A 15205-nucleotide genomic window follows, 5' to 3' on the forward strand; every position below is an offset into this window, starting at 1 on the left:
CACAGGGTCTATTTTAGGCTATGCCACTCATACTCAGAGTATAACAACGATAAGTGCTCATCATGAATGGATGGCACAGCACTCTCCACGCTTACACCCGATGGTGCACGATAATGATATGCATGTGCCATGAGTCAGCTGGAGCGGCAACTGTTGGAGAGGCGTTGCTGTCACACGTTCCACTACCAAATCACGCTCGGGCAACGGGCACCTACTCACATCACGTTAGCACGGAGGATGTCAGTGAAGTGAGTATAGCACTGGGCAAGGGTCCTCTCTTCCAAGTCATTGGCAGAGATTACACAAGCCTTTTATAGATTTTACACAGCTGATTTTACAAAGATGATTATGTAACACCAACAACCACCACCTGGGAGAGAAAAAGGCTTGGGGTAAAAGAGGTCACAGGGAGTAAAGCGGGAAAGACAATGTAAGAAGAGTAGTAAGGTAAAAAGAAAGAAAGTAATGGCAGTTTACAGAGAATGATTTAAGATAGCATATAACATAGCCAAAATAAAGGAAACGTGAAAGGGGGATACCTAGTCAGTTGTACAACTGAATGCATTCAACTGAAATGTGTCTTCTGCATTTAACCCAACTTAATCGACATCCATGTCTTCGGCGCCCGGGGAACAGTGGGTTAACTGCCTTGCTCAGGGGCAGAACAACTGATTTTTACTTTGTCAAAATAGAGTAAAATGGAATCAGGGTAGAGGTAAATTCCATTTAAATTCAGTCAAGTTCAGGAAGTAAACTGAAATTCCAAGTCCAATTTTTCTCAATTAAAAGACATTTGGAAAATTGTCATTGTAATTCAGTTAACTTCTTGAATTTGACTGAATTTAAATGGAATTCATCTCAACCCTGTTGAGAATAGAAAGAAGCAGCTCTGTATATCTGTTTGTATTCCTCTGAGGTAAGATTTATACCATTACCACAAGAGGGATTAGTTTTAGCTGTGGTCCCATTCTAATGGCATAGACATAATTTGGTTTATTTCAGATTAGATATTCAATAAAACTGATGGATATTGAACTAAAACGATAGCATATATTTATTCACAATAAAATGTATATATCAGTTCTGCTTGAAACCTGTGCATGACACAATAGAAGATACAGTATATTTAGTTATAAATGACAAACCTGTCTGCACAATGGGAAAAAACATCAGGTTCACATTAGACTACGGTGTTAGAGACCTTTGAGGGGCAATGTCATTGAAAGCATAGAGTACAGTTTGTCAATATTCACCCAGAACATTTTTTTCATTTAAAACTAGAGGTTTGTGTGGCCAGTTATTTGAAACAGATCCTCACTAGTCAACACACCTGGATTCAAATAGTATTTGTTTTCCTTCAAATACTTGGGCTAAGCCTGAATGAACTTGCTTGGTGCAATGGAGCCAATTGAATAGCCCCAAATGCAAGCAAACGCAGGCTCAATAAAACGCTCAGTGTTTGATAAAAAATATTGACTATTTGAGCCCAGGTCGGCTCGTGTGGACCAAATCCCACCATAACCGTGACATGAGCTGATGTAGACCCCTAGAGGCCTTTACATTGACTCTTGGGTACTACATTGACAACTACTGCGTTGTTGGGTTTAGAGCTTGCAAGAAAGGCATTTCGCTGTACTTGTGCACGTGACCTTAAAACTTGAAACTGGGTCGAAGACAAATTCCCTAGAGAATCCATCCAATGTGAAATCAGTGGTACGATGACACTAGGTATGTAATGAATATAGTTTACTGTATACCTGTGTGTGTGTTGCACCTGGAACTGAGACCAGTCAGTGGGCATGCCCAGTTTAACCCAGCTAGTACATTTGATTCCTTGGAAGTAGTGGGAATGTACGTTTTTTGGTTCTGGGAACAAAGCCATAAGTTTCCTTACCAGTATAAAGGAAAATAAATGTAACATTCTGAGAACAGAAGTGAACATTTCACCTTTTCTGGGAACATAGATTTTTAGGTTTCAGGGAGGTTCTGAGAACATTTGACTATGGTTTTATTAACGTTCTGAGAATGAAAATTATAGGTTATTTGAAGGTAATTAAATAACACTTCTAGCTTAGTTTAACTGTTTTGAACTCCAATCACAGGTAGGACACATGGGAATTAATTTGCTTAGACTTTAACCATGCAATCACATTTATTTGTTATTGTGTTACGGCATCAGTAGGGTCAAACCTATGATCTTTTGTTCTCTGTCCACGGACAGTCCACTGTGCCACCAGGGTGGAACTATCATCCCATGTTATTTAAAAAAAAAATACTCATACAAAGCTGTTCATTTTAGTCTATTCAAACAGACCCAATTTCAAAAGAAACAAGCACTCATTAAGATCACACCTGACCACACTTAACAAGATAGACAGAGAGCGTTTTGTTGATGCTGAGAACGGAATGAATACGTTTTTTAATAACATTCTTAGAGCGCTCTCTGAACGTTACTAAAGTGTTCTTGTGGTTTTCTTAAAGTTCTCAGAACAATTTGAGAACATGACTTTAAAAAGAGCCACGAAGAAACCTGTAGGAAACATTATGCTGAAGTACTGAAATTCCCACTGAAAAACGTAATTTTTTTATGTTTCCTGGACTATTTGAAAACACTACGAATGTCAAACCAGTTGGAGAACGTTCCTAGAACATTACCAAAACTGAATTTAAATGTAACCATGTTTAAACTTTTAGGAAAAGTAAAGTAAGAAAATACGTTGTTTTTTTTGTGAGGTTCTTTAAATGTGCTGAGAATGTTCCAAAGCCAAGCAACTATCCTGCACCATTCACAGATATCTGTGGGAAGGTTTATGCAAAATAACCATAGGACAACAATGCTCTCACCAAGCTCTAAGAAACATATGGTTCTCAGAACGTTATGTGCTTGCTGGGGTGTGTGTGTGAAAATGTGGATGAGGGTGAACACGTCTGTGTGTGTGTTGGTGTGTGGTATGAATGAATCAGGGAGACTCAGTGCGCACACAGTGCCTCTTCCGCCTCCTCCATCGTGACGTGCAAGAAAACCCCACAAGCATGCTACAAAAACCATCCAATGCAGACACTATATAGAAAGATAGCAAAACAGATAAAGAAAATTAAAGCAAAAAACATAGACTAACTTGTGGAGGTGACCTGACTGACTCTTGTGTTTGCCTGAAGTTGAACTTGTTAGATAACATTTAAAAGGATGAACACATAGTTGTGATTCAGAAGTAATGAAACACACAGTAGTAATGGGGGGTATAGAGGGAGGGGTAAAGAAAGGGAGGGAGGTATAATTACAGTGAGAGGCAAAAGAGAGAGTGGTGAGAGTGAGAGGCACTCTAACCCTGCCCACTTCTACAAAGCCATTCAACTCCGATATAGTGAGTTCTCTGAGACTTCTCCAGTGCTGTGCATATCAGCAGGACAGGACACCACCACACTTCTTTTTGCAAGGACTAAACTAGAGTGAACACTCTCCCAACCACTTCATTTTTACAAAGACTGGACAAGATATTCTGTTTTTAGACAGTAAACCTTATTTTACCAACTGGACAAAACAGGAGGAATGGTTTTACAAAGCCGAGAGCTTGCTTTTCTGGAATTGACAGGAGAAGTGGTTTATGAGGACTGGAGCAAAGACCTGGTTTGTGAGGACCAAGTAAAGATAGTAAAGTGCTTTACCCCATAGGAGTAATACAAGGGCATTGCCTGGTCTCAAATCTCTACTTTCCAACATCCAACTTTTTGAAGCTAGCAGCACCTCTCTCAGAGAAGGATTGTACTTTTCTCAAACTTGTTATTTCTGTCTCCCACACAAGTGCTTTGTTGGTGTCGGTGAAACCCCATCAACACCTTGTGAATCGGGAGAGATAAGGTGAGGAGAGCTGTCCGGTGTGCTGCTTCTCTTTTGTCACCCTCGCCGCGGGTGCTGCTGTCCTCTACTCACCTTTCTCCAAGGATTGTGTGCACGTTTGTGAGTCGGCGTTCTGTGGCACAGGATGCCCTCGTTAGCCGCGTTGGCCGGGGTGCTGGCGTTGCTTCTGGCCAGGCTTCAGACAGGATGTGGCTCCCCTACTTTGGCTGGACCTCTGGCAGCGGTGGATGTGGCCATGCCAGAGCAGGGGCTGGTGGAGGAGACCCAGGTGACCCACTGTCCGTCCTGTGTGCTGGCCCAGATGAGGAGGGGTTATGACCCGGTCCCTCCTGGATTTGAATCAGCATCTGAATCTGTGTCTTTGGCTTTGGCTCAGACTTCGGGCCAGACGGACATGGTGGAAGCGGTGAAGCGGCACATCCTCAACATGCTCCACCTGAGTGCACGGCCCAACATCACGCACCCGGTGCCGCGCGCTGCCCTGCTCAACGCCATCAAGAAATTACACGTTGGCCGTGTGGGTGAGGACGGCAGGGTGGAAATCCAGGAGGAGGGACCGGGGGGCGCTGGCGGTGAGTGGGCGGCGCTGCCCGAGCCGCCCTCCGAGATCATCACCTTTGCCGAGCCAGGTGAGTCAGCGATTTTGTGTGCCTCTGTGTGTTTGTGTGGTTAGCAGTTAGAGTAATAACATCAATTACTTTCTTGATTTGTTTCATTCATTTAAAGAAGCCGCACTCGGCACCATTAATCCTTTGTTATAGTACCTGAAAGTACTCACTGTTATCACATAATTATTTCCTGATAAATAACAGGTGGAAACAGTTATTTAAAAGGGCAGTGCAGTCCCAAAAATGTTAAATCTTTTTCAATTATATTTTCACACTATGAGGTTGAAATAACACTCTGAAATTGTGAAAATTATGATAATACCCTTTTAGTTTAAGAGCCTTAAAAAAACTTCTGGGTTTTCAGCCTGTTTAGGTGGGATGTAATTTTTCGCAATCTGATCTGATTATTCTGACCAATGACCAGTCATCTTTTATTTGCATATGCATCCTCCTACTTTGAAGATCTAAGCTGGGTAGGCTCTGGAGTCTAGACGATCCTATCGACCAATCAGAGCTGTGTATGTAAATATATTTACATTTGTATCATCACGATCAGACTGAGCATTTCAATGGCAAAAGGAGGCTCGTGGAAATAAATGATTAAAATATAAATTTGAATTTGTTTTCATGAAATAAACACACACAGTGATTTATTAGATATACAGTGATGATTTAAAAATTAAATGAAAAAGTCTGCAAGCGGGCATTAAAATAACGTGCTACCTGCATGTGTTAAATGTGTGTGCCTGGGTTTGGGTCTGTTTCAATATTGACGTGTGTCTGTGGTGCTTAAGGCTTTCTCTTCGAACTTGTAGTCAACACGGCTTAGATTAAACTATTGACGTCCCTTTGCAATTTCTTCGTTCGGGGGTTATGCGCACCCACTACCCACGTGCCTTGGCATCCTTAGCTAGCACGAGTTCCCCACGCTTAAGCGAGTGTCGAATGCGGCTTTTGACTCCAATGATTTCAGTGTGTACTCAGCTACTAGAGGGCACTTAAGGATTTTGCAAAATATGTTTGCCAGGTCATCATTGGAAATAAGAATTTGTTCTTAGCCAGCTTGCCAGGTTAAATAAAGGTTACATGAAATGTTGGTATGAGATTAAGAACAAGGAATTGTAAATTATGTGACATGCTAGATGTGCATAAATGTAGTTCAAGATGGACTATAATTCATGACTAAATTAATATTCTCTCAAATGCTCAATAACCTGTGTGTTAGTGAATGTGTTAATAACCATGAGTATTAGTATGTGCATGCATCTGCCTGTTCCTCCATCCTCCTCTCTTGGAGTTCGTGTGTATGTGTGCGGGCACATCAATGGTAACAATTCATTTCTCCATAGCCATATCCAGGAAAATCATATACATTTCTCCGCTGTAGGTCTTGTCAATTTAAACAGGGTAGCGAATTCTGTCACACTTAGTTGGTCTTGCCGATTTAAACATGGTAGTGACTTGGGTCACACTTTATTTGTATAGTCCCATATAGATGATCTACAGATGGTCAATCTATCAGCAAACAATCTGTTGATAAGCAACTGCTTGCTAAGGCTAGGGTTAAGTTTAAAACAAGGATTGCGGCAAGGGTTGAGGTTAGGGCTATGGTTAGGGTAAGCGTTAAAGGCCCAATGCAGCCATTTTTTAAATATCAATATCAAATCATTTCTGGGTTACAATTAAGTACCTTACTGTAATAGATTTCCATTAAAATTCTAATTAGTTTTGCTAAAAAAATATTTATCATGCAAGAATTTAGTTTGGAGTGCTCTGAGTTGGGAGGGGAAACTGAAAACTATCTGTTATTGGCAGAGGTTTGAAACTTTCTTTGTTATTGGTCTATTAACCAATGTACCGCATACTGCTTGATTGAATCGCCTGGTAATTGTGTGTATAAAAAAACCTAGGCTGTTGGCTGTGGGAATTCCTAGGCAGGGAGTTTGCAGGGAATCAATTGTCTGGCAGTCGGGGGAAATTGGCCTTAAAGCTACTGCCGTCCTACCAACGCTACCACAAGATCAGGCTCTGAATGAGACCTAACCCAGTTTAATTTATACCCAGCATTTGGTTGGTGAAGTCTAGTGGCACTTTGTATCACTACAGAAAACTTCACAGTACAACTGTATCCTAATGTATCTGTGTTCAGCACGTAGGAACTGAAAGTAGACACGTTTTTGCATTTTAGGCCTCAGTTTTCAGAATTTTACAACATCGGGTCAACAGCTTGATTGAGATACATCAACCACGTTCACATCTATGGTTGGGAATTTTCATATGCAGGTGTGAAGTGGATGAATCAGAGATGAGATCAGACAACAACGCGAAAACAATAATAGGAAAGTTTTAATACAATGCATCGGAACTACAACACGTGCAACAGCGTGCTCTCATGCGCTGCACGCCACCGCAACGAGGGGGATGCTCTGATTCTGGAGGCTCTCCTGATTGCGGGCTGGCCATTGTGTATGGCAGCAGAGCGGCGCAACCAGCGTGTGACAAGCGCATTCTTCTCCTGCTTGTTTGCTTACATAAATGTGCATAATGGCTTGGTGCTTTAAATAACCACCCTTTTGTATGAACCTTGGATTAAAAAAAGTGCCGATGAAATTAGGGGGGCATTAACGATGCGCCGGAGGGGGGGTCGAAGGGCCCGACCGACATACCTGCGGGGTTCCTAACCGTACATAATCACTTCATTCATCCAAATATGGGGCCAAATAATTACTGTGGAGGCTATAAGTGGATATGGGGATGGGGGAGAGAGAGAGAGGATAGAGAGGAAGAAAAAGAGAGAGTATAAAGAGAAAGAAAAAAAGAGGGGGGACCAAGAGAGAAAGAGAGAGAGAGGGAGAGGGAGAGGACCAAAATAGTGAGAAGGGAGGGGACAGAGAGAGAGAGGGAGAGAGAGAGGCACCTGCCACCTCTCACAGCAATCAGCACTACTGTCTTCTCTGAATGAATAGTCAGGAACCAATAACACATCGTTAATGACATTCCTGTAGTGGCGATGGTCTTTCCTCGCCGACTGAGATATCTTGGAAGATGCTTTTCTTTTTTTATCTGCTGCGCTATCTAGCCAAATATATTTAGAGGCGCTTTGCTTTCAAGCTATTCTATTCTCCCTGTTTTGTTTATTCATTCATTCATTACAAGTAAAAGGAAAAAGAGATAGAGAGCCTTGCTAGGGAGGGAGGGATTGCTGTTGTCGAAAAAGTATGAATAAATGTAGTGTTGTTTGGTTTTACTGTACATGCATATCCATATCCATATGAGATATCAGTTGCTTCCTTTTCAGTACAAAAACACCCAAAGCACCCCCAAAAAATGTACAACCCTGACTGTTTTGGTGGTAACTGTGCTTTGTTTGGTTAGCTAAAGTAGTTGTCCTATTTGTCTGTGATAAATTTGGTGCGATTCCCAGGACACCGCTGAGCACCAGCTATGCACGAAAATTCCTCAGATGGTCCTAGAACACATTCAGTTTTACTGGTCAGAAAACATATGGCTTTGTTCCTAGAACCAATTTGAAACCAAAAACGAACGTTCCCACAACTTTCAAGGAACCAAACGTGTTAGCTGAGTAGCTATAGACATTTTTGAGTGTACATTTTTAAAACGTGTTTAAAAACTAGAGGGTTAAAATAACACTGTGTGTGTTAAAAGTATTGAACACTAATAGTTATAACATTACAGATAATTAACCACTTTTGCTCTGCAGATCCTCATGCGCATTTTTGAAGTGCTATCTTATACTGGACACTGGAAGTGCTACAGGAGAGGGTTGAACTTTAATATAGTGAGATGTAATGGAGGAATTCTATAAGTGGGCACAATTTAATTTAGTCCAGGACAAAGTATCCATTGTTGTGGTCACCTAAAGAGTATTTATCTGTTGTTATTCCATGTCATAATCTGAGGGGTATACTTCTTCGTGGGATAGAGGAGTTAGCGAGCTAACTTTGGTAAATTCTGAGTTCAACTTGGGATAACCGTTGACACCAAGGTGGCTCACCTTTTACCCATGCAGGTACAGTTCTATGGCAAGAAATCCTTCAGCTCTAACCTGCTCCTGGGCAGGCTAACTCCACTTTATCCTGAATGAAGTGTCTGAGTTGTGCCTCTTTCCAGCGTTGTGCCTCTTTCCTTAGAATAGGTGTGCAATGTGAGATGGGCTGGCATATGGGGATGTGTGTTGTTACGTGACGGGTTGCACACGGTTGACCTTTGTCTCAATTGCAGCATGGTGACAGTGGCGAGAGACTTCTCAGTAGCTCTCTGTAGACAGGCCACCACTCCTGGGTCATTTTTATAATGTAGGTCTAAACAAGCGTTTCTTATTGGACAAGTTCAGGTATTTACCTCTTCCTTTCAAAAAGTTTTCTCCCTATTGGACATGACCCAGGACTGTGGCGTGTGAACAACCCACAAAGGCCCTCTCGATCCTGCAGGACTGGGTTAGAATGTCCTACACGCTCTGATTAACTCACGTTTGTTAGAGAGTATGAGATTAAAGGGGGATCTGTTTTAGAAATAACACTTTATAAGAGCTTTCATGAATAAGGATGAGTACATTAGTATTTTATTTGAAAACATTTATTCCAAGTAATATAAACATTAAATGTATAAGTTTGTATAACATTTATTATAATAGATTTTTTAAGCATTTAAGCGTGAACAATAGCCATATCAGACAATAAATATGTCCAATTGGTGTCCATGAGGCTGTCCTAATATGGACACCGTACACATGTCCAATCACTGCATCTCCAGGACCCAAACCTACAGTTTATTCATGAAAGTAACTAGGAGGTTATTATAAAGTGTAACCAGGCTCATAACAACCCTCCCATTGCTTTCCAAAGTTAACAGATGCCAAAGTGACTGGGGAAGATACATCCGAGCCCACCTAATCAGACATGACAGACCTTGAACAAATACAGTCTTGTACAGAGTATGGAGTTTGGATAGAATGGACTGTCCACTGTCAATAGCATGCATAATACACTATAAATACAAAAGTATGTGGACACTCCTTCAAATTAGTGGTTTTGGCTATTTCAGCCATACCCGTTGCTGACTGGTGTATAAAATCGAGCACACAGCCATGCAATCTCCATAGACAAACATTGACATTAGAATGACCTTAAAGAGGAGCTCAGTGATTTTCAATGTGGCACCGTCATAGGATGCCACCTTTACAACAAGTCAGTTAGTCAAATTTCTGCCCTACTAGAGCTGCCCCGTTCAACTGTAAGTGCTGTTATTGGGAAGTGGAAATGTATTGGAGCAACAACAGCTCAGCCACAAAGTGGTAGGCCACACAAGCTCACAGAACGGGACCACCGAGTGCTGAAGCGTGTAGCGCATAAAAATCATCTGTCCTCGGTTGCAACACTCACTACCGAGTTCCAAACTGCCTCTGGAACCAACATTGCACAAGATCCACCCCCCCCCCCCAAAAAAAAAAAAAAAAAAACGATTAGGTCGGGAGCTTCTATGGCCGAGCAGCCACATACAAACCTAACATCACCATGCGCAATGCCAAGCGTTGACTGAGTGGTGTGAAGATCGCCGCCATTAGACTCTGGAGCAGTGGAAACCTATTCTCTGGAGGGATGAATCACGCTTCACCATCTGGTAGTCCGACGGACGAATCTGGGTTTGGCGGATGCCAGGAGAACGCTACCTGCCCCAATACATAATGCCAGCTGTAAAGTTTTGTGGAGGAGGAATAATGGTCTTGGGCTGTTTTTCATGGTTCTGGCTAGGCACCTTAGATCCAGTGAAGAGAAATCTTAACGTTAAAGCATACAACGTCAACAAAACAAAGGAGATGATCGTGGACTTCAGGAAACAGTAGAGGGTGCAGCCATCTATTAACATCGACGGGACCGCAGTGGAGAACGTGGAAAGCTTCAAGTTCCTTGGTGTACACATCACTGACAAATTGAAATGGACCACCCACACAGACAGAGCAACAGAGCCTCTTCAACCTCAGGAGGCTAAAGAAATTTGGCTTGTCACCTAAAACCCTCACAAACTTTTATAGATGCGCGATTGAAATCATCCTGTCGGGCTGTATCACCGCCTGGTACGGCAACTGCACCACCCGCAACCACAAGGCTCTCCAAAGGGTGGTGCAGTCTGCCCAACTCATTACCGGGGGCAAACTACCCGCCCTCCAGGACACCCACAGCACCCGGTGTCACAGGAAGGCCAAAAAGATCATCAAGGACATCAACCACCCGAGCCACTGCCTGTTCACCCCACTATCAGCCAGAAGACGAGGTCAGTACAGGTGCATCAAAGCTGGGACCGAGAGGCTGAAAAACAGCTTCTATCTCAAGGCCATCAGACTGTTAAACAGCCATCACTAGCACATTAGAGGCTGCTGCCTATAGGCATAGACTAGAAATCACTGGCCACTTTAAGGAATGGAACACTAGTCACTTTAATAATGTTTACATATCTGGCATTACTCATCTCATGTGTATATACTGTATTCTATACTATTATACGGTATCTTAGTTACTTAATGTTTACATATCTGGCATTACTCATCTCATATGTATATACTGTTTTCTATACTATTCTACGGTATCTCATTCACTTAATAATGTTTAGATATCTTGCATTACTCATCTCATATGTATATACTGTATTCTATACTATTCTACTGTATCTTAGTCCGTTCTGCTCTGACATCGCTCGTCCATATGTATATAGTCTTAATTAATTCCTACTTAGATTTGTGTGTATTGGGTATATATTGTGTCAATTGTTAGATGTTACTTGTTAGATATTACTGCACTGTCGGAGCTAGAAGCACAAGCATTTCGCTACACCCGCAATAACATATGCTAATCACGTGTATGTGACCAATAAAATATGATTTGATTTGATTTACAATGTCATTGTAGACAATTTTGTGCTTCCAACTTTGTGGCAACAGTTTGGGGAAGGCCCTTTTCTGTTTCCTGTGCACAAAGTGAGTTCCATACAGAAATGGTTTGTGGAGATCGGTGTGGAAGAACTTGTCTGGCCTGCACACAGGCCTGGCCTAAACCCCATCAAACACCTTTGGGATGAATTGGAACGCTGACTGCGACCAGGCCTAATCACCAAACATCAGTGCCCAACCTCACTAATGCTCTTGTGGCTGAATGGAAGCAAGTCCTGAGGCTGTTATAGCAGCAAAGGGGGGACCAACTCCATATTAATGCCTATGATTTTGGATTGAGATGTTCGATGAGCAGGTGTCCACATACCTTTTTTTTGGTCATATAGTGTATCTCTCCTTTAGCCCAAAGCTCTATTTAATACACAGAGTAAGCATTTCAATTTATTTAAAGAGGCTATACGGCTTTTACCTCTGGTGTTGCTCTTAAGCCAAAAGGGGTTCCGTAAAAGGACAGAAATATTTTTAGAAATTACATTATTGGACAGAAAGGGGCACAGCTCCAGTCAGCATTTCTGTACAGCCTTTTTTCAACATACATTTTTTTTTAGCAGGGCCCCAAAAACATGCATGCGTTGCCTAACCAAAATGACTGTGAACATTTGAAGCATTGCTCTCATTGTGATGACTAAATGCCCTATTCCCTTTCCTGCTCTAGGCAACTCTCCATCTGCCATGACCTTTGACATTTCCAAGGAGGGCAGCGAGCTCTCGGTGGTGGAGCAGGCCAACGTGTGGCTCTTCCTGAAGCTGGTCAAGGGGAAAGGGCGAGCCAAGGGAAAAGTGAACATCCAGCTTCTGCAGCGCCGCCGGCAGAAGCCGAAAGCTCCAGGCTCTGCCTCCACCTCCACCGAGACCCAGGGCGAGGAGGAGGAGTTGGTGTCGGAGAAGATGGTGGACACACGGCGCAGCGGCTGGCATACTCTTCCCGTGCCACGCAGCATCCAGTCCCTGCTGGATGCCGGTGGCAGAGTCCTGGACCTGCGAGTCTCCTGCCCACTGTGCACCGAGGTGGGTGCCAAACCCGTCTTGGTCCCCACCGAGGACGAGCAACCGGGACAGGAGCGGGAACAGTCCCACCGGCCGTTCCTCATGGTCGTACTGCGGCCTGGCGAGGAGGAACACGCTCACCGCCGTGCCAAACGAGGCCTGGAGTGCGACGACAAGATGCACATGTGCTGCAAGAGGCAGTTCTATGTCAACTTCAAGGACATCGGCTGGAACGACTGGATCATCGCGCCGCCGGGCTACCACGCCAACTACTGCGAGGGTGACTGCCCCAGCCATGTAGCCAGCATCACTGGTTCCTCGCTGTCCTTTCACTCCACTGTCATCAACCACTACCGCATGCGGGGCTACCCGCCCTTCCAGAACATCAAGTCATGCTGCGTGCCCACGCGACTACGTGCCATGTCCATGCTCTACTACAACGAGGAGCAGAAGATCATCAAGAAGGACATCCAGAACATGATCGTGGACGAGTGCGGCTGCTCGTAAGAGACAGTACAGAGTAGTAAAGACTCATCCATAATAAGAAGTCACCATTGGTATGATGGACATAATATAACTGGTATGACGGACAATACATTTTTGGGGAGTTCAATGACTGATCTGTCTGTTTTGTCTTATTATCTGACAGGGTATCGTTAAATCGGAATAGTCTCTGTGGCACTTTCAGATAAAAAAAGAGATACATCATATATTTTTGTTAAATGGAGACTGAGAGTGGGACTACTTATCACTGTTTATGCGCAATGTGATTCCTGCTTCTCTGCACTGCAATGAACATGGAACAGTTCCCTGAAAAAAAAACTATGCAACTGATGAAGTATTATGCTGTGTTGTATTTTTGTTAATGTTTCTTTATATGTGTTTTGTTTCTTAATTGTATACAAAGTAGACTTTTTTATACTTTTTTTCCCAAATGTGTGTCTGTGTTCCAAATGTTTGTATTGTTATTGTTGAGAGATACTTGAAAGACATAGGTTTGACCAGCTACTGGAGCCAAACACTAATATAATTATTAACAAGGTTTATTATTATAATTATTATTATTGTCATTCATTTCTGAACTACTTTGTCTTTGTACATAAAAATAATGAATGTTGAAATTTGCACTATACCAACATTCTTGCCAGCTTGATCACATTGACGGTAACTGGCATTTGGGCCTGCATAAAGAGATACTGCAGGTAGCCTAGTGGTTAGAGCGTTGGGCCAGTAACTGAAAGGTTGCTGGATCGAATTTCTGAGCTGACAAGGTAAAAATCTGTCGTTCTGCCCCTGAACAAGGCAGTTAACCTGCTGTTCCCTGGTAGGCTGTCATTGTAAATAAGAATTTGTTCTTAACTGACTTGCGTAGTTAAATAAAGGTTACTATTTTTTAAAGAGAAGACAATACACAAGACAAATTTAACACATACTATAGCTACGGACAGTCTCTCAATCAAAGTAACGCCAAAGATGGGAGCACCATTAGCTTTCAATATGATTCATTTACCAGAAGGACATTCTCTACTAAAGCATCTTGATTAATCTTCCTAACAACTGGTGATGACAAAGAAGAAAAAAAACACTAACCAATCTATGAAAATTATGAAACTAACACTTCAAAGAGTCTGAAAATGTCTTCCAATGATTAAATCAATTTGGTATGACTATTTTCCTGCTTCTTTTGTTGAACACTTCTTTCAAACTGAAATTGGAGAGCAGTGGTGTTCCAAACATATGACATATATGATGATATTTATAACATTACATATGTCATAAATGACAAACATACAAAGATCAGTGAATGTGTTTGAATTTGGCGTGTTACCCTTCCAATGACAAAAGAGAAGACTTGAGTTACTGAAAATTATTTTGCTTTGTTGTACAAATCAGAACTGTTGCTTGTGGATATTTTTTTATATAATTTATTTGGCAGCAATTTTTTGCTTCATCATTAAACACAATGCGTTATACTATTTCTGTCGTGTTTTGTTTCAGTTATCGGTAACACTTTACTTAGAGCGTCCAGGTATAATGCATTTTAATGCAGTTATGGAAACCTCAGAATTCTTTAGCATTTCATTTTAAAGGGATACTGTGAGATTCTGGCAATTAAGCATATGCTACCATACCTGTACACTTCCAGTCATTACGCTAACACTAGTACCGCTAAACCTCCTTCATACTGCACGCAGACAAACAAATTCTATCCATGAGTTCTTCTGACTCCGGGTAAGTAAAAAACGGCTTGCCAGAATCTTGCAGTATCCCTTTATTAGTTGTATGTTCAAGTTGCTAACCTACTACGCAACTTGAATTTCATTATAGTATAATGTTCTAAGATCCTAATATGGCCATCTCATTAAACCTTTAGGAACATTTATTCGAAGGGTCTGTACTCATAAAGCCGATTTCCCAGACACAGATTTTACTAAGTAAAGGTTTGAAATGCTATTTCAATGGAGATTCTTTATTTAGCATGCGTTTTAGTCCATTACCTAGGACAACTAGCACCATTCACAGTTCTGTACTCTGGGGTAGACACATAGAAAATGGCAATCATATATTAGCTGGCTGCGTTGGATTAGAAGGAAGTGACTGCAATGATGCGTTTCCTGTTCCATGTGCTGCATGTGTGAACATGGCCAGCTCCTGGGGAGAATTTCACAGCTATGGCATGATGTTTGTAGAAAGCATCTGGATGAGGCAAGGGCTCTGATTGTACACTCTGAAAACACATCCGTCCTTCCTCCCTTCCTTGAAGTAATCTATAGGACCTACAGTTGC

General features: G+C 42.1%; 1 protein-coding gene across 1 annotated transcript; it reads left to right on the forward strand.

Annotated features, from left to right (window-relative positions):
- The first annotated feature begins 3342 nt into the window (after positions 1 to 3342).
- LOC120055696 (inhibin beta A chain-like) lies at positions 3343 to 13710 on the forward strand. Its single transcript, XM_039003599.1, has 2 exons — positions 3343 to 4488; positions 12087 to 13710. Exons 1-2 carry the CDS (start codon positions 3984 to 3986, stop codon positions 12923 to 12925), a joined length of 1344 nt encoding a protein of 447 aa, XP_038859527.1. The 5' UTR covers positions 3343 to 3983; the 3' UTR covers positions 12926 to 13710.
- The last annotated feature ends 1495 nt before the right edge of the window (positions 13711 to 15205 follow it).

Source organism: Salvelinus namaycush, chromosome 11, assembly GCF_016432855.1.
Source record: "Salvelinus namaycush isolate Seneca chromosome 11, SaNama_1.0, whole genome shotgun sequence".
NCBI lineage: Eukaryota > Metazoa > Chordata > Actinopteri > Salmoniformes > Salmonidae > Salvelinus > Salvelinus namaycush.

Bases quoted from the DNA above. Each gene is read 5' to 3' on its own strand.
- LOC120055696 (XM_039003599.1), top strand. From the start codon at position 3,984: ATGCCCTCGTTAGCCGCGTTGGCCGGGGTGCTGGCGTTGCTTCTGGCC. The intron at 4,489-12,086 runs GTGAGTCAGCGA...TTCCTGCTCTAG, and splicing joins CATCACCTTTGCCGAGCCAG to GCAACTCTCCATCTGCCATG.